At 42.7% G+C, this 24306-nt stretch overlaps 1 protein-coding gene across 1 annotated transcript; it reads right to left on the bottom strand.

Annotated features, from left to right (window-relative positions):
* Positions 1-14865: 14865 nt before the first annotated feature.
* Positions 14866-17159, bottom strand: LOC147463085 (uncharacterized). The gene is made up of 3 exons (XM_086495392.1): positions 15925-17159; positions 15241-15821; positions 14866-15167 (listed from the first exon to the last, which is right to left on the bottom strand). The coding sequence occupies exons 1-3, from the start codon at positions 17157-17159 to the stop codon at positions 14866-14868; spliced, it is 2118 nt and encodes a 705-aa protein (XP_086351518.1).
* Positions 17160-24306: the final 7147 nt, after the last annotated feature.

Genomic DNA, 24306 nt, shown 5'->3' with positions numbered 1-24306 from the left:
TTTGTGTTCCTTCAAGACTAGCTAGTGCAATGAAGATGGAAGCTTCATACACCAAGCAAAACACTTAATCAAACACAACTTGAATTATCCCCGTTCTCAGACCCAAGACCTCACACACCTTCGAAGATGGTGAGAGCTAGCAGGGTATGAGAGTAGATTGAGAGGAAAAAGAAGTATCTTACGAGAAAGAAGTACATCTCCTCACATAATCACTCATATTAGCATAGCTTAGCTTAGTAATTAGCTTGGTAGAGAAGATGAGCATGCATTGAAGCTTGGCTCTTGGTTGGATTTGCATCCACATGCCAAGAGAGTGTTGATGTAGGCTTCTATCTCACAAGCTTGGAGTAGGTGATGAGCTCTCCATTAAAGCTTGGGAGGAGATAGAGTATTTTCCCTTCACACCTGGTCAAGTGTGAGAGTGTGAGTGTCAATGCCAAGCAAAAATCAGCCCCCTCTCTCTCTTGGGCGAGCCCTAGCTGCTAAGTTAGTCTGGCTTTTGCCTCATTGGACCTCCCCAGGTCAAGCCAATAGGGATTAAGCAGCATAAGTGATAGCCTTCTGACATGTGTCCCCCTTTCCCCTTTTGTGAGAGCTTTAGATAATTAAATAATTAAACTAAACTCTCATTGGACCCCTTTGCCTCCTGGCCAATAGGAATCAGGCAAGCCATGGGGCTCCTGAATGCTCATTGGACCCCTTAGGAGACTGCCCAATAGTCTTCTAGGACACTTAATTCTTATTGGTTTCTTTTATTAAATGTTTTTAAATTAATTAAACTAGATTTACTCTAGCCTAATTCTCATTGGTCCACTTCAAGGGTCTTCCAATAGGAATTGGGCATACCTTGTGGGCATCTGGCCTAGGGAGCTGACATGTGTCCCTCATTCCCTTTGTGTAAAGGGAGCCTGTGTGTGTGTGTGTGTGGCTTTCTCTCTCATCCCCTAGCTTTGGGGCTCGCCCCCTCCCATGTAGGGATGTAGAAAGACTTTTTGGGCACACACTAAGCATCCAATTTTCCCTAAGGTTGACCTTTGGACACAACCTTTGAATTTTGGAACCTTAGCATTTTGGAAGTCTTAATGGGCTGAACCTTAGGGTCTTTTTAGCCCGTTGTTTCACATGGCTCTTTTGCAGATGGCCCCCCCTTTGGATCCCTATTTTCCCTCCTTTGGATCCCTACTGTGGCCGATCTGCTAACTTAACCAATATTCTAGCTTTTTCTCCCTTGGCACTTCCCCACATTAAATGATCAGTTTAATATGAGAAAATCATTTAGGAGAATTAGATATTGATTATTATGACACCTCCCACCTCCATCACACTTATATCCTCTCTCTCTCTCTCTCTCTCTCTCTCTCTCTCTCTCTCTCTCTCTCTCTCTCTCTCTCTCTCTCTCTCTCTCTCTCTCTCTCTCTCTCTCTCTCTCTCTATGAAAATCTCCCATTTGATCGTTCATGTGGGTGGTGTGGGGGTTGGCAAGCCACACCACCTATCATCGGAAGGATCCTTGTTGGTTCTATCTAGAGCTGACATAAATGCACCAGCTGGTTATAATGTGTTTGCCTTAACATACATTGTTGAAGGTGAACCGTTAACATTGCCTTTGCAGAATGCAAGTAAAGCTAACAGCTCTCCTCTTTATGTTTTGGATGCTAAAGTTTCCATAGAGTATGTAGCATTCTTGGATTCCCCTGTGAAACCTCCTACACCACTACAGTCTACCGACATAGTGATGCTTTCTTCTGATGAAGAGAAAGAAGACTTTCACTTTGACACCACCAACAAAACACCCAAAGATGGGGTGATCGACCTAGACTCCCCACTACAAGAGGGATGTAAGAGATACCGGGGTCCGATTGGTGATTCCTTTAGCATAGTGGAGCTAGTGTTACATCCCACTATGAGATCTCCAAAGCTAAAGACCTTGATCACATCATCGGAATGGGAATGGGTGGAAGAAATTCCATCAAGCTACAATGGAAACATAGTGTTTGAATTTCCACCACAGCCAAATATCGAGAGGTTAGCTATGGATGGAATGGAGCAATCAGTGGATGGTCATGTGTGGACAAAACCAACTACCACAAACATCACATTTCCAGCAACTATAAGGAAAAGCTATTGCGGAGGTGATTTCGAATGTGTGTTTGCAGAGTGCTTGCATGTGTTATCTACAGGAATACCCAACCGGTCGTCTTGGACAGGTATTCCTTATTCTTTTGTTTTATGTACAAGGGAAGAGTGACACAATCACAAGTGTAGGCATGGAATTATAGGTAAACTAATTGAGAGACCAATGCTAAATGGTGACTTGCAAAAGTATGGAATCTTGAAGTGCTTTTATTGTCAACATGTGCATGTTATTCAAAAAACCTGCGATGCCAAGTATACTACATAATCCCAACCGACAAACGCTATTCTCGAGCCATGGTGCACCAAGGCTTCCATGACCATGATGTTAAACTAGGGTCATCCAAAAGTATCGTTGCAACGGTGAAGTCTTTGGTGCCTGAGGCCGTTGATTTGCTTGGCATCCAAGCTGGGCCGAGAAAAATCCAAATGGAGGTGGTTAAGGTTATTTCCCAATTTGTCCTTCAACCTTCTTCAGGTGAATGCACGTCGCTTGGACAAGTAGAGTGTGAGTTCTACTCCAAGAAATATTTCCTCTTGTTAAAATCCAAAGGTATGGGAAATGCATTTTAAGATGCATTTTAATCTTTAAGTCTTATATATTTCTAAACTTTCATCATGTTCTCCGCAGAATTAAAAATTGGGTGCATAAATTTCATGGGGAGTCGAGTGCTCGTGGAGAGGATTCACTGATAATTGACTAAAAGAGACGCTTGACATTTTTGTTTATCCACGGCATGCTTTTTCCAGTTCAATCTAATAAAGAGGAGGATAGATGTTTTGTATTCAAGATGTCGACAACCGGTCCTGGCTCAAGCATAGATCTTGTCAATAGAATGCAAAGAAATGGAAATGGAGATCTAAAAAGAGTGTGGGTTTGCTTTGATCACGTTCGACGGGTAGAAGGATGGATAACCATGGCAGCACACGTTTACGATCCGAGGCAAGTTTTTTTTTATGTTCAATACTAGACACATATTGACACATACTTCAATGTTAATGTGGCTTTGTGTTGGTGTTTAGTGTACAAGAGTTAATGACAATTGCCATATCTGAGATGAAAGAAGAGGACACTACACCCCAGATGATATTTTGGCAACAAATGATCAACGTGCTAGAGCACAATGGGGTGCCCCCGCCAGATTTTGTTGGCTTTATGGCAAATGAAGCCAGAGCAAATTGGAATTCGGTGCGCACAATTTTCAATGGAGGTCCAGATATGGTGATGAAAGGCAGGGAAAGATCTTGCCTTTTCCATTGGGAACAAAGTCTAGGGATCCACACCACAAAATATGTGCTCAATGCATTTCAAGATGAGCACAAGCAACTGTGTCGAATGTGGCAGTGCGTGCAAAGCAGTGAAGATGCAGAGGCCCAATATCGGTCCATTCAAGCTTGGTGGGAAATAGGAAAGGTGGCAGATGAGAATCTAGGCCAAATGGAGTGCTGGTTGAGTTGGTGCATGTGAGGTACCCTCATTGGAGGAAGGAAATAGTTGGTGTAAGTTTTCAGATATATTGTAGAGTAGGTTATAGGATGTCCATTTAATTAAACCCTTCATGAGATCAATGAAATAATTTTTTTCCTTTTTTTGTAGGCTCTAGATGACTACTGCATCGAGGTTGTCCCTCGAGAAAATCTCTCAGAGTCACATCACGCATCATGGCTAGCAGGTGAAGGTCACAAGCCTAAAATTTCTTTGTACGATGCAGTAGTTTTGGATATTGGGAACACTCTTCTTCAACAATCCAAAAGAATGGCATATACAGAGGGTAAGTATATAGGAAGCAGACCAAGCACAAGCAAGATAAGAGACAAGGTAGCTTTACGACAATTTCACACACCTACTCCATCACAGACTAGCCGTGTTGTGAACGATGCAATTGGAGGAACTGGTCTTCCAAAGGTGCCTGAGTTTTTTAGAGACACGGTTACAATGACAAGGGGACGCAAGACATTCGGCAATGTTATAGGCAAGGAGGCAAATAGTTCATTCACACAGGCCAGAGTATGTCACTCAAAATGTTACTCGACAAAGAAAGGCTCAAAAGTTGTCATTTGGAGATGCATCACAGGTAATCGAAGATCACTCTATGGACGAGGAGATTGCCGAGGTGACAATTAGGGCCATCGAGGTTGACATAAATGACACCATGTGGGCCATCTGTAGGTGCAAGCCGGGGTCTAAGTTCACTTGCCAAGGAAAAATCAAAGGAGGAAAGTGCAAGAAAAAGGTGAATTTATGTGCAGAGGGAACAGCGGCACCAAGTTTTTGGGGGAAACGCAATTGGGAGGGGTGCAACAATGAGACATGGGTATGGTTTTGTAGTGACAATGTCAAACATGTGTGGGATGTATGTCCATATATTGTGATGCGGCCTCCAAGAACTCCACTTGAGTGGCTAGTGGCACAGGGCACGAACTTAACAGCGCTAGAAGTAAAGTCTTGCAGCTAGCGGGGTTTCATATCGCAACAAAAACTATGAAAGTGCAAAGGCAAAGACATGCAGGCAGGTACATGACAGGTGTTTCTCAAGGGGCATCAAAAAGGATCGACAGTGCTCTAGGACTAGAAATGGTCATCGAACAAGTGGAAATGGTAAAGATTGGTAAGCATGAATTCTTCATTGCGGAAACACCAAACTCGAAATTACGTGGTGAGAAATATCGAGTCACAATAGCCAGGAATCCTAGTTGTACTTGCAGAGACTTCCAAAGGAGGTTAGGGGAAGGAATGACCTATGTGGCTTGCAAACACTTGTATTATATCTACTTGAGAGTGTTTGGAATATGACATAAACCACAACATGTTCATTCATCAATCTAGTCTGGCTGATAACGAGCTCAAAACTTTACTGAGTGCAAAAAGGTTGTTGTAATAATCTAGCATTTTTTGGGCTATCACATTCACCTTGAGTTGTGCAAATGATGATATTATTTTGAGTTCTCCACAAAGTGAATTCTCTCATTGTTGTCTGTTGATATGCAATTAGGGAAAGGGAGAGAGAGAGAGAGAGAGAGAGAGAGAGAGAGAGAGAGAGAGAGAGGGCAAGAGAGAGAGAGAGAGAGAGAGCCAGCAAGGGAGAGAGAGCAAGAAAAAGAGAGAGACAGGGAGAGAAAGAGAGAGTGTGTGGGGGGGGAGGGGGGAGAGAGAGACAAGTGAGAGAGAAAGAGAGACAAAATCAAGAAAATGAGAGAGAGAGAGAGAGAGAGAGAGAGAGAGAGAGAGAGAGAGGTGAGACAAAGAGCGAGAGAGAAAGAGAGAGGGAGGGAGGGGGGGAAGATAGAGAGAGAGAGAGAGAGAGAGAGAGAGAGAGAGAGAGAGAGAGCGGGGAGGGGAGAGAGAGAGAGAATGATGATATTGTGTTGAGTTGTGCAAATGATGATATTGTTTTAAGTTTTCCACAAAGTGTATTCTCTCATTGTTGTCTTTTGATATGCAATTAGAGAGAGAGAGAGAGAGAGAGAGAGAGAGAGAGAGAGAGAGAGAGAGAGAGAGAGAGAGAGAGAGAGAGAGAGAGAGAGAGAGAGAGAGAGAAAGAGAGACAAAATCAGGAAAATGAGAGAGAGAGAGAGAGAGAGGATGAGATAGAGAGAGGTGAGACAAAGAGAGAGGAAGGAAGGGAGAGAGGGTAAGAGAGAGAGAGAGAGAGAGAGAGAGAGAGAGAGAATGTGTGTGGGGGGAGGGGGGACATAGAGACAAGTGAGAGAGAAAGAGAGACAAAATCAGCAAAATAAAGAGAGAGAGAGAGAGAGAGAGAGAGAGAGAGAGGAGGCCCTTGAGTAGCCCTTTGGAGGGAAGAGTGGGAGGATAACCAGTGGCAATGGGCGGTGTTGGTAGGAGGAGGAGTGGCAGATGGTGGTAGTGAGCTAACACCACCAACCACCAATGGTGGGCTATGGTGTTGGTGGTCATGGGTGGTAAGGGGCGGCAATGGGAGGTAGACGTGGTGGGGAAAAAAAATATCACTCTAAAGCTCGCCGCACTGAGCTCGCTCCATAACTACCCCTGTCAAGAGTCAAGCTTTGCCACATTCATTTTGGCTTGAGGCCATCATGTGTGCTACTTATGTACTTAACATGTGTCCTACAAAATCTTTGGAGTCTATGACTCCTTATGAAGCATGGCATTATAAGAATCCATTTATTGATCACATGCGCATTTTTGGTTGTTTGGCTTATGCTTTGGTGCCACAAATGCAACGCAAAAAATTGGATGATACGGTTTTCAAATGCATGTTTTTGGTTACAATATGAAAATCAAAGGTTACAGGTTATACCATCCACAAACAACGTGTATCTTGGTATCACGTGATGCTGTGTTTGTGAAAGATTATGTTCGTCCTTTGTTGTCATGTACTAGAGATAGTAATGAAAGCTCACAAGACATTTATGACAGTTTGTTGCCTCTTTTCAATGGTGGAAACTTAAATGTAAATTCCAATGAGGCAAATGTATAGCATAAGGGGTTTCAAAAAATTCTATGGATCAGCATATTTCTAATGCAAATGTACATCATGTACTTGATGTGGAAAGGGCTAAGAATGAGAAGGCTAGAGGTATGCCAAAACGGTAGGTGCATACTTTGTGTGATAGTAAATTGGATGTACCTTTGTCTAGTGGTACTTGTTCAAGTTCTCGCCATGCATCTTAGATATCAAAATTGCTATGTTCTGGCTATTTCTAGTTTATATGATGTGGAGGAACCTCTCTCTTTTGATGAAGCACAAATTTCAAAAAAATTGGATGGGTGCCATGCAATATGAATATGATGCACTTATAGAAAATGACACATGGACTTTATGTGATTTGCACCTTGGCAAAAAGGCCATTGGTACGAAGAGGGTTTACAAGTTGAAATGTTGCTATAAGGTTGGACTTGTTGCAAAAGGCTATGCACAGCAGAAAGGCACAGATTATGAAGAGACTTTTGTTCCCACTCATCGTATGACTACTGTGCATTTTCTATGTGCATTGGCATTTCATTTTGAATGGGATGTACATGTATCAGACATTGTTACCGCTTTCTTGAATGGTGGCATATTTGAGGAAGTTTATGTGCATCGGCAGCTCATTTTGGATGGGTGTACATCCATCATACATTGTTACCACTTTCTGGAATGGTGACATATTTGAGGAAGTTTATGTAACGTAGCCTCGCAATTTTGTCAAGAAATGACAAGAGGATGAAGTGTGCAAATGTAAGAAAGCATTGTATGGATTGAAGCAGTCTCGTTGTGTGCTTGGTTGATGTTGAATGCTAGGATTAAGAAGACCACACCGGAGAAAAGGGAGTTAACATTGACAAGAGCATCGAGCGCACTCACATGCCGGGTAGACTCTACTATGTGGGGCGACATAGGAGATTTTTTGGCATCTTCATAACACATGATATAGATCTACATTTTGCCTATCACATGAAACGTGGAAAATGCGAGTTAGTGGCTGTGAAAAATTGCAAGCATGCAAGAGGGAGGTCAAGAGATGTTAATCTCCCAAAACGCAATGCCACAAATCTACATGTAGTGATATGTGTGGCATTGTTTGTGCACACACTTCCACTATGTCACACTTCCACATTTTAGACCATAACACCAACGGTCTACTCCAAGTTGTAGCATGCACACACCTATGGGTTTGTCTTGGGTTTGGTATGATTTAGCTATAGTGGTTTTCCTGCCCCACAACTCATCCTCGAATGTTGGTAGCCTCACACAGTAGAAAACTAAGAGACAGAGACTTGACAAAGTGGAGAAAGAGAGAGAACACAGAATTAAAAAGAGAAAGAGACATAATAGAGAGAAAATTGGGGAAGAAGAAAGATAGAAAGACAGAGAATAAAGAGATGAAAATCAAGGGATAAGATAGATAAATAAATAAAGATGTTAGAAAGATAGAGAAAAGGCATAAATGTGTAATAATGTATGAATATGAGTGTGAGGGGGAATGAGTGACGGCATGTGAGTGTCCTCTATAGGAAGAGAGAGAGAGAGAGAGAGATAAAATAAAATGTTATATTAACATCTTCTAAAGGCTAAAATGACCTCTGAGACGTTATCTATGTATAAGGTAATGGCCGGTTTGGAGGGCCGGCCTTGCGACTTCTTATTCCTCTCTCTCTCTCTCTCTCTCTCTCTCTCTCTCTCTCTCTCTCTCTCTCGCGAAGCGGCACAAACTTTTCGGTACTTAGAATATGGCCATATGGTGTCCACTTTTTACAAGGTCATATGACAATGAGCCATGGGTTAAGAAGCTCTAAATCCAAATATCAGCAATATGTTTGTATTTGAGAATTTTTTATATTATGAAAGAAGTGGCATGAATGAACATGAAATTATGTGACAAAGGCATTTTTTGTGAGCAATGATAGATCCAAGTCTTATTAATATCACGTGTGTCATGGTAAGAGCAAACGAGACTCGTGGAAGGTGGGTCGCACGAGCTAGTGTGTTTAATATGAAATCCTTACTATTTTCCTCCTACTTTTCCCTCTCATCTCATCCATCTGCAACATCCTAATTTAAAGGCAAAAAATGCTCAAAGAAAAGATAAAAATGTGGCACTTGTAGATGCATCTCCATAGTGAAAATTGTCAATATGACCCTTCTATTGCATTCTGTATGTATGGAAGCAATTGCAAATTCTTATGTATAGTACTTTGATTGTGGTAGTGCAAAATACATCATATCTCATTTTCATAAGTTTACTGAAAATATATTGTCATCTAAGATTGTGTCTAGTGAAAATATATTGTCATCTAAGATCAATCACAATCACAATTCTTGTGGGCCTCTAAGATTAATCACAATCACAATTCTTAATGCAAAAAGATATTGCAAATGAAAATGTTAACATGCTTGTTTGATCATTTGGATTCTATTCTAGCAGTTTGGAGTTGGAAAGTATAATATGGGTGCTTGATTGTCCCTGTTGGAGCCACCATTTGGACATGTAGCTATAGTTTGGACATAGAGTGACATTCAAAGTTTCCAAAGGATGACTACTGGAGGGCCACTCACAACTAACAACTTATCCACATTGACGTTTGTGGTTAGGTCATAGTCTAACTTTTGATAACCATTTGTACCTTGTGACTTCCATTGATGGTTACTCAAGAAAGGGTGTGTATATCTACTTAAAGCAAAGTCCAAGATGTTTATGAACATCATTGGTAACACTTTAGGGCTTGCTATTATGATGAAGCATCTACTAACATAATATGACGGAGACCATGACCTTTTACACGTGTCACGTTCTGTGAGATGAAGGCTATAAGCCAAAAGTGGGAGAGCGAGCGAGAGAGAGAGAGAGAGAGAGAGAGAGAGAGAGAGAGAGAGGGAGGGAGGGAGCAAAGAAGAGAGAGGAACTGCCAAAGGCGGCCGACAGTACTCTTGTGAAGAATGAAACAATTTGTGGGCGGTGGAAGAAGATAATCTTCACTGATTGACAAGCCAACCTCATTTCATCATTCATGGAAACATGCCCTTAGAAAGTGCTAATCAGTAGGTGCAAAAGACAATGCTTATAAACCAAGTTTGGGTGATTGTCTTTTTGGTGATGAAGTCTCTTTTCACTTAAGCATCAATTATGGTTTGTACCATGAATCCAACAACCTAGTACCAAAAATGCCTAGCAAAAATGGTCGAGTTCAAGCAAAAGAAAGTAAGACATGGGGAATCATGAATTGAGATTGCCTTCTCCCAAGTGGCAAAACCACCTTTACAAAGAATTTTCTCCACATTACCCACATGGCCACAAGCACTTGCTCAACTGTAAAAGCGCCTTCGTGTGAGTTTGGTGAGTTACCTTTTCTTCCTATGGAGGGTAGCTAAAAGCGCCTGCCTCCACCTTGAAAGCCTGCAAAAAAGTTTGAATCTCCAAGCTCAAAGCCAAAAGTTTTGACTAAGCAAAAAGCATTACTCACAATGTTTGCATAAAACCGAGGTTTAGTTTATCTATCGACTGGTTACAATTGCAAATCTGGGCTACATTGTGAGCTTGCCTTAATGGAACCTTGCCAAATTTTACAAGATACTGGCAAATGCCTCACCTTTTAAACTAAAAATCGAAAGAGTTTTAAGTGTGCCCTTAACTTTAGTTCACCTACTTTGTTAAGCCGATGATGATAAGCCTCGGTGAGAGACGGTAGACAAGTGTAACCTTTAGCACCTCAAGGCTCGGCCTGAGCGTGAGGTTGTTTTGTAATTTTATGGTGTGCTTAATACAATTCACTCACAAATTGTGAGTTTTGCTATAATTGAAAAAAAAGGATAATTGTTTTTGGCAAGCCCTGGTTACTCATTTGTGCAACAAATGTCTCACATAATCTATAAGCAAAGGTGTGCAATAACCCCCCCCCCCTCCCCCCCCCCTCTTCGCTATTTGGCACCGGCAAATTGGGAGGTGCCCAACAATTGAGAACATGAGGGCCATCCATTATAGGTATGTGGGTAAAATATTTTTGGCTACAAACTTGACGGGGCTTCTTGTAAATGATTTGCTTAGATCTGAAACGAGGGAGCCGCATTTATGTTGGACATGTGCTCTATCTTTCCTTGGAAAAGAGGGGGTAACTCAAAACATTTACCCCCTTCTCGTGTGGGCCTCCTCTATGTCATACAGAACTATCAGTTTCATTGTAGTGAGGAGAGGTTTTTTAATTTTTTATTTAACAATACTCACAATTATGAATTGATGATTATATTATAATCAACAAAAAGAATTACAAGATTAGTCGTGCTCAGCTCAGTGGCAGGGAGGAGAGGTTTTGAAGCTCTTGTTCAAATGTTAAGACTATCTCCATGGCCTCTTTTCCCAAGCAACTTTAGGGAGTAGAAAGCACATACTTTTGTCTCCCAAAGTTGTTCGAGAAAGGGGGCACTGGGAGATGCAAAGGAGGACCTTTCAAGCCTTGGAGAGAGCAAACCTTTTGCAAGTAGAATCTCTAGTGAAAGCCAACCAACCTGACCAAGTCAAATCCTTATTCTAGGCTTCTTCTTTTTTTTTCTTTTTTCTTTTTTCTTTTTTTCCCAAACTCACAATGTTTTTTTTTTTTTGCAAAACTCACAATGTTGGGTGGATGAATTGTATTCTCAAAATAAATGCAAAATCTCAAGCTAGTGTTGAGCTTTGAAAAATTTAAAGCTACCAAGTCAACGACGTTAATGGCCCTATACTACTCGTCTTTTCTTTTACCAATGGATATAATCAATTCCCAGCTTTTTTGCACGATCTCCGTGAAACTAGCAGAAGAAAGACTATTCTCAAAGACCTGGTAGTTCTTGGCCTTCCATTTTTGCTTAAAGTAGCAAAATCTAACAATTTGTGTGCAAACCGATAGCACTTGGCTTTTCATCACCATCCCTTCAAGGAATAGGTCATTCCTAAAGAACCCTATCTTCCAGGTTTTTTGTACCCATTTGCACGTCTTCTATGTCGGGACGCTTATAGTCGGGCACTCCTTAAAAAGGTGAGGGAGGTCCTCACAAGCCATTTTGTAACCCGAACATCTATTAGATCCAATCCATCTGGCATAAACCTTTACTATCCTGTCAGCATGGCCCCCAATAACACCTGCCAAAGAAAGATCTTTATCGTCAGCGGCTTCCAAATGTTATTTGCTATTGCCATCTACCTTGCCTCCGGCCATTGCTTTCCCCAAAGCTTGTTGAGGAGGGGGAACGAATCAGTCAAGATCATTAGAGTATGGTAGGTTTCCTTGGTTTTGGTTTACAGTAGTGGTTGCTCCTGGGCCACCGCCAGGTTTTCCACTAGCACATGGAATTGCACATTGACATACAATAATTGTCAAGCCTCTTCAAATCTCTATTGACCAGGTATCTTTCAGTCCCATCATTGAGATGGAATTGGACAGCCAGTTGGTGTGCCCCTTTCCAGCTTGTATTGTTGTTGTCCCAAAAAAGGCCCAGTTGTCTGAGTCCTTTATTGTTCATCTTTCTAGCTATTTATCTCTCAAAAGGGATTAATGGGATGCTTTCCGATTTAGAGACACAAGGGAACCAATGAGTAATGGAGTTTTGAAAATACCTTGCTACCTCTCCCCATTCTAGTGCCTCCGAAGATCTATTATCTCGTCAGTTGTGCCTCTTAGTCTTAGGCTAGACCATCGAGGGGTGAGCAACTTGTCATGTACCTCTAAGTCTTTCCACTGACCACATTTAGAGAATAATTTTGCCTTGTCAATCATGTCCTTTTTCATGATAGCTCATGCCTGGTCTTGCATAGTGATTGATGTCAGAAATTTGGCACATCGGGCCTCTTCATGGATAACATGGTTGCAAATTTTGATGCCTCCTTGCTCCACTAGCCTCACAACAATCTCTCATTTGGCCCATTCCCATGGCATCGAGCCTTTGGTGTTATTTTTCCATAAGAATACTTTCATTGGTTTCAAGAAATTCTTCCAGTCAATAGCATCATGGTTGATCTCTATAAGAGACTGCGGACACTAGCATATGCACATCTCCACACGACCATGCCATATGTAGGCCCTTGGCCTGCTAAATATAGGCCCCCTATATCACATGTGTGTCATGGATTGTCTTACCCTAGGCATGACAGTACTCCCCCTTTTGAAATTGTCTACCCCTCTATAGCTAGTTGTCCTAAACAGAAGTAGATCCTCACTTGAATTCCACGTTGACCCTCTCTCTTGATGCTCATATCAAGAAAGTGATTGGCATTTCCCAAATCTTTCATGGAAAACTAAGTGCTTAACATCTTAACTGATTGATCTCATCAATTGATTTTCCTGCGATAAGCATATTGTCTACATACAAGATCAAGATGATTAAAGAACCATCGTTCAACCTCTTTGTGTATAAGCAGTGATCTTCTTGACTTCTTATGTAACCCTGAGACTGCATGAATTTGTCAAATTTTTGAAACCACTGCCTTGAACCTTGCTTGAGGCCATAGAGTGCCTTTTTAAGTCTACAAACCAATTCTACCCTCGTTGGTCCAACGAGGCATGATTGAAGAATAAGGCCACTAAATCCGCACTGACATATTCCTTATAAGTACCAGGAAATTGCTACAAGCCCAAATTGTTTATAGTATCCACCTCCTTTTTCCCTGGAGCCAAAATTGCTCTATCCTTGAAAAAGGATGCATGGCAAGTCTATGTTTCAAGGTCTCTATATACGCAAGCAACCAATGCTTGCAAATTATTTTGTGGTAGCATCATGCAAGCCGGCAGGGCCACATTATCAAGTATGTCCCCATCACAAGCATCGCCATTACCAATATCAAGTGTCCATTGCACAAACTCTCTTTCAATAACATTACTTAAACAATTGACCACTCACATATTCTGTGTTAGATGCATGATTTCTGTACGTTGCCAAATGTATGAGTGGCACAAAGATGCATTCACAATGTCTTCTCTTCCCCCTTTGCGCACAACAGGTAATATCTGTTTGAAATCACCACCAAGGAGGAGAACCTTTCCACCAAACAACATGTCATTTTTCATGACATCTCTTAGTGTCTTATCAAGAGCCTCAAAAGCGTGTCTATGAGCCATGGGGGCTTCATCCCACATGATCCATGAACTCATTCGTAACAGCTCAGCAAGCTGGCTATTTACTTTAATGTTACATGTGGACTCAGAAGTTATATCAATAGGGATCTTGAATCTATAGTGTGCGTTGTCGAGAAGCCATGCTGCAATCTCGGACGATGCACATGCCAAAGAAACTTTGGACTCTCCGTGTATCCGAGAGAGCAAAGCATTGTAGAGATAAGTCTTTCTCGTTCCACCTGGACCATCCAAGAAAAAAACAGCCCCTCTGCTCATGCAAGCTACTTGTAAAACCCGATTGTAAGCTTCCCTTTGCCCAACATTGAAAGATGATTCCATTCGAGCAGACAATACTCTTTGTTCCTCTCTGTTATACATGAACTCTTCAGCAAGCACACCATGCTCACTCATAATTTGCAAGGTGTGATCCACCTGGGGCATTCCAAAATAATCTGAGAGCCTCTTTCCATAGTGTTGAAGCATTGTCTCTAAGTTTGACAAAGCTTGGTTTTGTGCCATGTGTTCACAGATATTTGCATCATTTGTGCGAACCCTCATATGATATACATGGTCCTCAGAAAGCTCCTTACAGAAGAGATTCCACAATGCACCAGGATGTATTGGTTCACAAAAAACCAAAATGACTACAAACAGTAGGCGCAATTGTTGCCCTGTTTGCTGAAAAGAAGCTTCTTCCAAACAAAGAAACCATTCATCATCAACTTGCAGTAATCCTCGTGCATTACATGTTTCTTTAAATGTGTCATATACTCGTCCATTGAAGGTTCTAATATCCTCAAAAGACTTACATCCTTTGCACATGTTGAGTAACATACGCAAATAGTACTTGAATCTCCAGCATTGGGAACAATGTGGTACATTCTTCCAATCATGTCACCAATCTGTCTTTGAGTCCATGTTCTACTTGCTGGCTTCCAAACCCACTTTGTTGGGAAGTCTATGTACAACAAATCGTTGGCCTCTAGATGTTGTTGATTTGCAACAAACCACTCAGTGAGCGTTGTCTTTTTGCTAACATCTCCCTCCACCACACTCTGTACAGTCGCTATGTCGCTAAAGATGACTTGATTTTGATGAGGCAAGTGAACTTGGAGCCGTTGTATGTCAAGTTTCTCTTGATGCATATGAAACCCAAGTATACGCGAGATAGCCTCAGATGCTGATACATATCAAGCATTAAGATAGTTTGTAACTTCATTTAGAATCCCTTCACTATCTTGTAGAACAACAGTGGCCCTGTCATGTCCCTTATACACATACTTGTAGAGATATTTCACAGCGGATATAGTGGAGCAAACCTCCACATTGATATGTGCATTGTACCTTATTGACAAAAATGGATTGTATGGAACAATCCATTTATTACTCATTTGCACTTTATTACGAACAGTGTAATTTCCATCATCCCTCCTCATGTACGTAGGGTATCCATCCCTAGCCACAGTAATCGATGCACTAAAGCTATTTAAACCTGCAATTCCCATCTTTCATACATGGAGCATTCTTATTCAAGTTTACACACGGGCCATGCACATTACACCGACTGATAACATCATACAACTGTGGAAACATTACTTTATCAGGAAGCTCCACACACACAATCTTATCATAATGCAATGTCTCTCTTGGCTTATGCTCAGATGCAAGTATCAATAGAATGTGAGCATGAGGAAGGCCTCTCTTTTGGAACTCAATCACAGAAATTTGTCCAATGACCTTACCAAAAATAGCTCTCTTAATCAGCAAGCCCATCAAATCCTTGAACTTATGGTAGAAAACGCGGGCAGTAAGATCAGGACGATCATTGGATGTTTGTCCAGGCAGTAATGCATCCTGTATCTCCTTCCATCCAGGATTGCATGTGAATGTAATGAAGATATCAGGTTTTCCTCTCTTGCGTACAATTGCCATGGCATCCTGGTACAGCTGGTGCATATAGCGAGGGCCACCAACATACGAAGAAGGCAATACAACCCTTCTTCCAACATTAGCACCCAATAACAGTTCTCTATCATCCCTTGTTCCATCTCTTGCTCCAACCATATCTGTCAAGCCTTGATACACCTGACTGCAAAGTTCACTTTGATGATTACGAACCCACAAAAGCCTCAACTCCTCCATACAACTATATGCATCAACAATATATTGTTGCACCACGTAAAAGACATTGTGTTGTGTCATCTCTAATTTGCAATCTATACTTGTAGAAATCCATTGTAGAAATATACTTTGTAGTTCCATTTACTCGCTCTCTGCTTACTTCCGCTCTGTTCACTTGGGGTATGTAAGGATTCCAACCTTCTTCACTATTTGGAAATAGCAACACATATAATAGAGTCATGTATGACCTATGGCGATTTGAGATTCGTTTTAAACCACCACCCAAAAGATTCAACACAATATCACGATGGCCAATGTTGCTCTCTTCACCCTGACCAGGCATGATTGCAGCAACTTCCACACTTGTTGGAGCAACATATTGCCAGCCATGTGTACGCTTCTCAGTAATGACGATCCTAATCTCTGGAATATTGGAAGTTTGGACCATTGTAGCAAACCCCCTAAAAGCTTGAACATATGGATTTACTCGATGCATCATCGATTGCAAGCTTTCCAAAACATCTGGTTTGAGTTTAGAAACATGACTCATCCTGTTTTGCAACTCATTCTCAGTGTCAAAAAAATACAACTGAGCAAAGAGAGGGATTTGACCTAATCGCTCTTCTGGCATCAATGGACCAATGTTATGATAAATAGATCCATGCACCTTGAAGGTATAGATTCCTTTTCTTTGGCAGAGTGATTCATCTATATGAGCTCCCGAAGAAGCAAATGCCAACACACTATTGTATGCTCTGATATGTTTCAAGAATTTTCTACTTCTAGTATTACCCCCGTGCATCAATTCCCTTAATTCTAAAGGAGGTTCACTTAATGGCGGCAAAGAAACATTTCCTGAGTTGCAACAACTCTTCCCCACAAATGTGCGAATGGTCTTTGCTTCTGTTTTCCAAGCTAAAGCACCACAAAAGGAACATGCAAAATCCAAGTTGCCTATGTTGTGAAGAATACACTTTTCATGAGAAATAGACAACATAGAGATATGCATCAAGGAAGTGGTTTCAGAATATAAGTAGGTGATAGATAGGCAAAGTGTCTCAACTTTGGAGTAATCTCCCTCTCTGGAGACAATTACAGGCTCCTCAAGAACATCGCCATTATTGGCTTCCAAATTGTCTTCCACTTCAGTCCCTACATAACTTTGCGAGAGAATTGACTCGTTATCTACACCCAATGCAATCCTTCCCTGAGGAAATTCATTGCATCGATTCACGTTTATCAAATGCTGGAAATCTTCCAAGCGAGGCACATCAATCTCACCCAAAGAAATTCGAACTCTATCTCGCGCTGCTGCACGTCGCGTAAGCTCGAGAGGCTTGACATATCCTACTACGTCTTGCATGTCCAGGAGACAACACCTTTGGACCAATAGCCATCTGTCCAAAAAATAACTCTTATAAGTACTCACAGGTATATACAGGTTAGTATCTAGAGAATTAAGAAGAGAGTATGGAGAAGAAAGGATTTCCCAACTATGTATATCTTTCTTTGAGAGAGTCAGTGAGAGGAGGCTTGCCAACCCACATGGTAAATGTCTATATACTTCTATATCTGTCTCTCTATATCTCATATAACTACTACTAAGGATATAGTTGGGGGAGCGAGTCCATCAAATTAGCCCACCGACGATTGTCGGTTAAGGCCTGAGTTTCAGCTGGCAGTTTTTCGCTGCGGTTACAACGCGCCAGTTTGCACGTCAACCGGATTCTCACCCAACTGAGGTCCCCTGACTCTTGAGGAGTCTCCACGTTAACCCATTATTGGTCAACCCATTATTGACCATTGGCAACCTTTGCTCAAGACGGATTCAAAGGTGCATCCAAATCAGCCTCAAAGTGCTTCATTATGAAGAGTTACCATGGTGACAGGTCCCCATTTGAGTTGGTAGAGTTGCATTGAGGCTTGGATTGTTGTGTACATTCCGTTTACGCAATCAAAAGCAAATACCACATCGGCAATGGTGTGCATGTGATTACATTAGGAGAGACACTCTCGCTTTGCATCTGCCAAAAATAGCCCAGAGCTTCTTGACCCTACCCAAATTGGGCATATCTGGCAATCAATGCATTCAAAGAGACGGCATCCTATATAGGAAGCTCTCTCCCACTTTTTGTGCTTTATGAAGTGCTTCACATTTGTCATACCTAGAAATAAGTCAGACATTGCACACACCTAGAATACTTTGTGTGTGTGTGTGTGTGTGTGTGTGTGTGTGTGTGTGTGTGTGTGTGTGTGTGTGTGTGTGTGTGTGTGTGTGTGTGTGTGTGTGTGTGTGTGTGAGAGAGAGAGAGAGAGAGGGAGAGAGGGAGAGAGAGATTCACTGCTACATAACTTGAGAGAGAGAGAGAGAGAGAGAGAGAGGGAGAGGAGAGATTCACTGCAACATAACTTGAGAGAGAGAGAGAGAGAGAGAGGGAGAGAGAGAGTTTCACTGCAACATAACTTGAGAGAAAGAGAGAGAGAGAGAGAGAGAGAGAGAGGGCGAGGGGGGGCGGGGAACGGGAGGTGTGACACAAAAGACACAGTGGCAACAAAAATACTACAATTATGGAGATCCTTTGAGAATGTAGTATCCAAAGAAGACAACCAAGAGTTGTGAGCAAATTGGTATCCACTACATACATAAGCCTCCCCCAAAATGTAGTCAATATCCCCAAAGCCACCAAAATATAGATCCGCTAAGTCTATAAATGAGAAAGAAGTGAGTATTACTATCGACTACATAATTCACTTCTTGCAAGGGTTGCCCTGCTTTGAACTGGATGGAACATCTCCAACGGCATTAATCCCCTTCTTGGGCCAATGGGTCGTTACCAATGCATGGAGCTTGTTTGAGATAGATCTAACTTCGGAGACACCTGTAGTATGTTGTACTGCTATGGCGGTCAATTTGTTGCTAGTACTTCGTAATTCAAGCACAATGCTTTTGAAATCCATGCTATCCAAGAGACTCATGATTTTTGCCTGGTTACTTTCTATGCGAGAAAGTTGTCGTTGCATTGAGCTCTCCTGCTGCAAAATACCATTAATCTGTAGCTACATCCGCTCCTCTAGACGATGAAGATAAACCCCTTGCTCATATTGTGAATGGCTCAACCAGTGAATGCTCTCTCTATAGGAACTTGTGATGCCTCCGCTCTCTCACATGAGGCTTGAATTTTGGAGCATACTGTGTGGATGATACCTAGTCCATCTACAATTTGCTTCTTTGCAGGTCCATCGCCACCTCGGGCAACGCACTTCGCATTTCGTAAATTGTTGCTTGGGTCTCTCTCTGGGGTAGAAAATATCACCTCCGAAGAATCTCCTCCAGAGGTAAGCACGTGCTCCATCTCTGTAAGGAAGAATAAGATATATATTTAGCACCGGGTTATACATGTTTTTCTCTCTATCTATTTCTCTCTCTATTTTTCCCCTATCCACCTCTCTATACCTCCCTCTCTATGGCGCAAGGTGGCCATAGAGAGAGAAATAGCCAAAGCCTGTGTGTAGGATGTCGTCTCTTGGAATGCACTGATTGTGGGATATGCCTAACTTGGTTAGGGCCAAGAGAGCGACTGCCCCATCCCTCTCTCTCTCTGTGTCTCTCTCTCTCTCTCTCTTTCTTCTCTCTCTCTGCCCCATCTCTCTCTCTCTCTCTCTCTCTCTCTCTCGCTCTCTCTCTCTTTCTTCTCTCTCTCTCTCTCTCTCTCTCTCTCTCTCTCTCTCTCTCTCCTACTCATGTGTAGGCATATCCCACAATAAGTGCACTCCAAGAGACGACATCCCATAGATTAAGCTCATTGAAAGCACCTTTTGTGCTTTATGAAGTGCATTGCAGTTGGCATACATGTCGACCAAGGCAATGCTAGAATTCAAGGGTGGAATTTCTCCTTTTCCCGAACACTGACTCGCAGTCTCAATCTCACGTGGAGAGGACGGGTATCAAATGAAACAGCTTGAAATGTTATATTAAACGTCTTCAAAGGGCCAAGGTCTATGAGACCAAACATTACTTTTGAAGACCTATTTTTTGTAACTGTTGGTAGACTTTGGAAAACCAAGCACCAAATGGAGGGGATTCCAACCTAAACTTTTAGCGTTTCAAAAAGTGTAGCTCACACCACCAAGATGTCTTTCAGGGTGATATCCACTACCATATCTCAAACCCTCAACTGTTAAGAGTGTCATATTGTTCTAAGAGTGTCACCTAGTGTCCGGTGGTACAGAGTGCGCTCAAGATGTTGTCAGCGCTTATCTCAACCCCTCAACTGTTAAGAGTGTCACCTAGTGTCCGGTGGTAGCTGTTCCAATCTGCGAGTGAGGTACACTTTAATTTATTTGGCTTGTTGAGTAGTGCTTAGCCCTACTCACATAGGGCTCTGATCCAGTTTAAAACTCAAACGATAGTAAGCTGAAACACATTTTTCCTGAACACTGACTCACTGAATCAATCTCACGTGGAGAGGAGGGAGATGAAATGAAATGAAATGAAATGTTATATTAAACGTCTTCAAAGGGCCAAGGTCTATGAGAGCCCGCAAAGATGACGATGACGCTGCTGCAGTAGCCGGGAGGAGGATGTTGAGCCCGCATGCACTACTGCAGTAGCCAGCTCAGATGGCGATGAGCCCACAAAAATGACGATGGGTATGAGAAGCGATGACAGCCCACGTGCACTGCTACAGTAGCCCGAAGGAGGATGGTGTGCGCTGCTGCAGTAGCTGGGAGGATGAAGGAAGGCTGCAATGGCGAGCCTGCGTGAGAGTCGGTGGTCAACACTGCGCCATGCTGAGAGCTGTGAGAGGCGGGTGCGGGGGCATGACGTTTTGTGGTCACCGCTGCATGTCGAACATCCTCAGGCATTGATGACGATAACTCACAGTCTCAATCTCACGTGGAGAGGAGGGAGATGAAATGAAATGTTATATTGGCCACTTCAAGCTGGACATTTCCCGCAATCAGTGCATTCCAAGAGACGACATCCTAGGTCAGAATCTCCTCGTGCACTTTTTGTGCTTTATGAAGTGCATGGCATTTGGCATACATGTCGACCAAGGCAATGCTAGAATTCAAGGGCGGAATTTCTCCTTTTCCCGAACACTGACTCACAGTCTCAATCTCACGTGGAGAGGAGGGGTATGAAATGAAACAAAACGAAATGTTATATTAAACGTCTTCAAAGGGCCAAGGTCTATGAGACCAAACATTACTTTTGAAGACCTATTTTTTGTAACTGTTGGTAGACCTTGGAAAACCAAGCACCAAATGGAGGGGATTCCAACCTAAACTTTTAGCGTTTCAAAAAGTGTAGCTGACACCACCAAGAGGTCTTTCAGGGTGATATCCGCTGCCATATCTCAAACCCTCAACTGTCTTCTTCTTCTATCTTTCTCTCTATAGTTCTACAACAGCTGTGACGTAGCACTCATACATGTACCCATCATTGTCTATGCGAGAGTAGCATCCAACATTGAGATGGAGTTCTGTCTGATGTTTTGAAGAGAAGTAGGAGGAAAACCTCTTTGGGTTACTGAAGGGGCATTCAGTCGGCGGCTACCGTAACATAGAATATACGTATGTATGCATGCAATAAAGGAGGATAGTGGTAACACTAATACATGTGGCAAGGCATTCGAGTGGAAGGTGTGGGCCGTGATGGGGGACTTCGTGGGCATCCACAAATAGTGGCTGCAATCAGTGGTTCAAAGCTTATTGGCCACTTCAAGCTAGACATTTCCCGCAATCAGTGCATTCCAAGAGATGACATCCTAGGTCGGAATCTCCTCGTGCACTTTTTGTGCTTTATGAAGTGCATGGCATTTGGCATACATGTCGACCAAGGTAGTGCCAAGCACGACGTTTTCTTTCAACGACCCCAATTTTACAATATTATCATGATTTTTTTTGCCCATATCAGCATCTTGTGTGATGCCACATACCTTCAAGGTTCATGCATTTGGAGATATGCCCTCTCTTTGCATTTGTTAAAAACAACCTAGAGCTTTGTAACCGTGACCCTTGCCCTCAAGATGCAAGCGTATGTGATTGCATCTGAAGCGACACCCTCACTTCGCATCAGCTGAAAACAACCCAAAGCTTCTTTGCATCTGTGAGTTCAACTCTTGTTGATCCTTGAGGTCTCATGGGATTGAGCCTGCAACTTTAAAACCTGTCTTCTTCTTCTCTCTTTCTCTCTATAGTTCTACAACATCTGTGACGTAGCACTCATACATGTACCCATCATTGTCTGTGCGAGAGTAGCACCCAACATCGAGATGGAGTTCTGTCTGATGTTTTGAAGAGAAGTAGGAGGAAAACCTCTTTGGGTTACTGAAGGGGCATTCACTCGACGGCTACCGTAACAGAGAATATACGTATGTCTGCATGCGATAAAGGAGGATAGTGGCAACACTAATACATGTGGCAAGTCAAATACTGGCTGCAATCAGTGGTTCAAAGCTCCCATCTAGTGGATGGCCAACTCCAAAAATTAGGCTGTGTGGAAAAGGCCACCATGACCTCCACAGCAACACCCTACCCCTTCATAGCCGAGAAGCTTCTAGAAATGGACCAGCTCCATCATCGCTACTCCTACACCATCCTTAATACCACCCTCCCATGCTTCTCTTATGGACGACTATGTCAGCACCTTCACGCTCTTTCCCATCCCCAACCCTTGCGATCCTCAAGCTGGACCCAACACCCTCCTCCATTGAAGCTTCACCTATAACCCCACTTCATCCATCTCCCCAGAGAATGCTCTCTCTACCATATTCTCCTTGTATCTAGCTTAGAACTCAACTCTCCTTGACTGTTGTAGCCAAGGATGTTGAAGAGGGGACAGAGGAAAATCTCTTTAGGGTTCTTTGGTGGTCATTTAGCCAGCGGCTACCACAATAGAGAATATACGTATGCCTACAGGCTATAGAGGAGGGTAGTGGCAACGCTAATACATGTGGCAAGGCATTCGAGTGGAATATCAAGGGCATTGACACGCGGTAGGTGTGGGCCGTGACTGGTAACTTCATGGGCGTCCGCAAATATTGGCTTATTGGCCACTTCAAGCTGGACATTTCCCGCAATCAGTGCATTCCAAGAGACGACATCCTAGGTAGGAGTCTTCGAAGGGCCAAGGTCTATAAATGACCCCTCTTAAAGTGGACATATCTTACGATCAATGCACCCTTGCGAGGGTCGATCGCATCAAAAAACAACACACACCTACTTAAAGACACTCTCTCTCTCTCTCTCTCTCTCTCTCTCTCTCTCTCTCTCTCCCCTTGACATCTCGGACAGGAAGCTCCTCAAGCACGTTTTGTGCTAATTCCCAAAATACCCCTTAAATTTCAAAATTCCCAAAAGTACCCTTGTATCTATTTTCTAATGTTTATTCTTTTGTGACAATTAAGATCTATTTTTTAGTGCTTAGCATGTAATTTGTCACAATTATCTATTAAAAAAAAGGGCATCATGTCGTAAAATAATGAAGCAATTCATCTCCAAAGCCTACATAACCAACACAAATTCTAGTTTTAGCTTATTGTATTGATACAATTTATGGAAAGCTACAATTTTTTTTCGCATCTCTGGAATCACGTAAAATAATGAAGCAATTCATCTCCAAAGCCTACATAACCAACACAAATTTGTCAAAAAATAATGAAGCAATTCATCTCCAAAGCCTACATAACCAAAACAAATTCTAGTTTTAGCATATTATTGATAGACGATAAGCCTTCTCAGGAAATTTTGAAGGGCGGGGTATTTTCCGAAAATGAGACTCTCTCTCTCTCTAACACACACACACAGACGTTCTCATTTTTTCATTATAACATTACATTACATTCCATTTCATGCCCACAGGGGCGCAGGGTGACAGGCGTTTTATAACATTGCATTTCATTTCATGCCCACGGTGGCGCAGGGTGACAGGGCGCAGGTCGTAGGGTGGAAACAAAGCGAGAGAGAGAGAGAGAGAGAGAGAGAGAGAGAGAGAGAGAGAGAGCTACCTGCAGGCCGGGTGGAGCCACAGTCCGCGAGAGGAGCCGCAAGGTCACCGCAGTAGCCGGGTAGCTGCAGCAGCGATGGCGTGAGGATGAGGACCTCTCTCTCTCTCACTCCTTGAGGATGACAATGAGGAGCAGCAGACCTCTCTCTCTCTCTCTCTTCTCTCTCTTGAGGAGGACCTCTCTCTCTAGAGCGCGTGGCGGATGAGGACCTCTCTCTCTCTGGAGCGTCGGGTGGTGCAGTAGCCGCAAGCTCACCGTGGTAGCCGGGTAGCTGCAGCAGCGATGGCGTGAGGATGAGGACCTCTCTCTCTCTCTCACTCCTTGAGGATGACGATGAGGAACAGCAGACCTCTCTCTCTCTCTCTCCTCTCTCTCTTAAGGAGGACCTCTCTCTCTGGAGCGCGTGGCGGATGAGGACCTCTCTCTCTCTCTCTTGGCGATGAGGAGCAGGAGCAGGACCTCCACTCTCTCTCTCTCTCTCTCCCGCCCGCATTGATC

This window comes from Adiantum capillus-veneris, chromosome 2 (assembly GCF_014529385.1).
Source record: "Adiantum capillus-veneris isolate H3 chromosome 2, ASM1452938v2, whole genome shotgun sequence".
In the NCBI taxonomy this organism is placed as follows: domain Eukaryota; kingdom Viridiplantae; phylum Streptophyta; class Polypodiopsida; order Polypodiales; family Pteridaceae; genus Adiantum; species Adiantum capillus-veneris.
This window is presented reverse-complemented; position numbering and strand designations above follow the sequence as displayed.

Bases quoted from the DNA above. Each gene is read 5' to 3' on its own strand.
- LOC147463085 (XM_086495392.1), bottom strand. From the start codon at position 17,159: ATGCAAGACGTAGTAGGATATGTCAAGCCTCTCGAGCTTACGCGACGT. The intron at 15,822-15,924 runs GTATATTTCTAC...TGATGCATATAG, and splicing joins CGAGTAAATGGAACTACAAA to TTGTATGGAGGAGTTGAGGC. The intron at 15,168-15,240 runs GTCGGTGTAATG...TGGGAATTGCAG, and splicing joins ACAGTTGTATGATGTTATCA to GTTTAAATAGCTTTAGTGCA.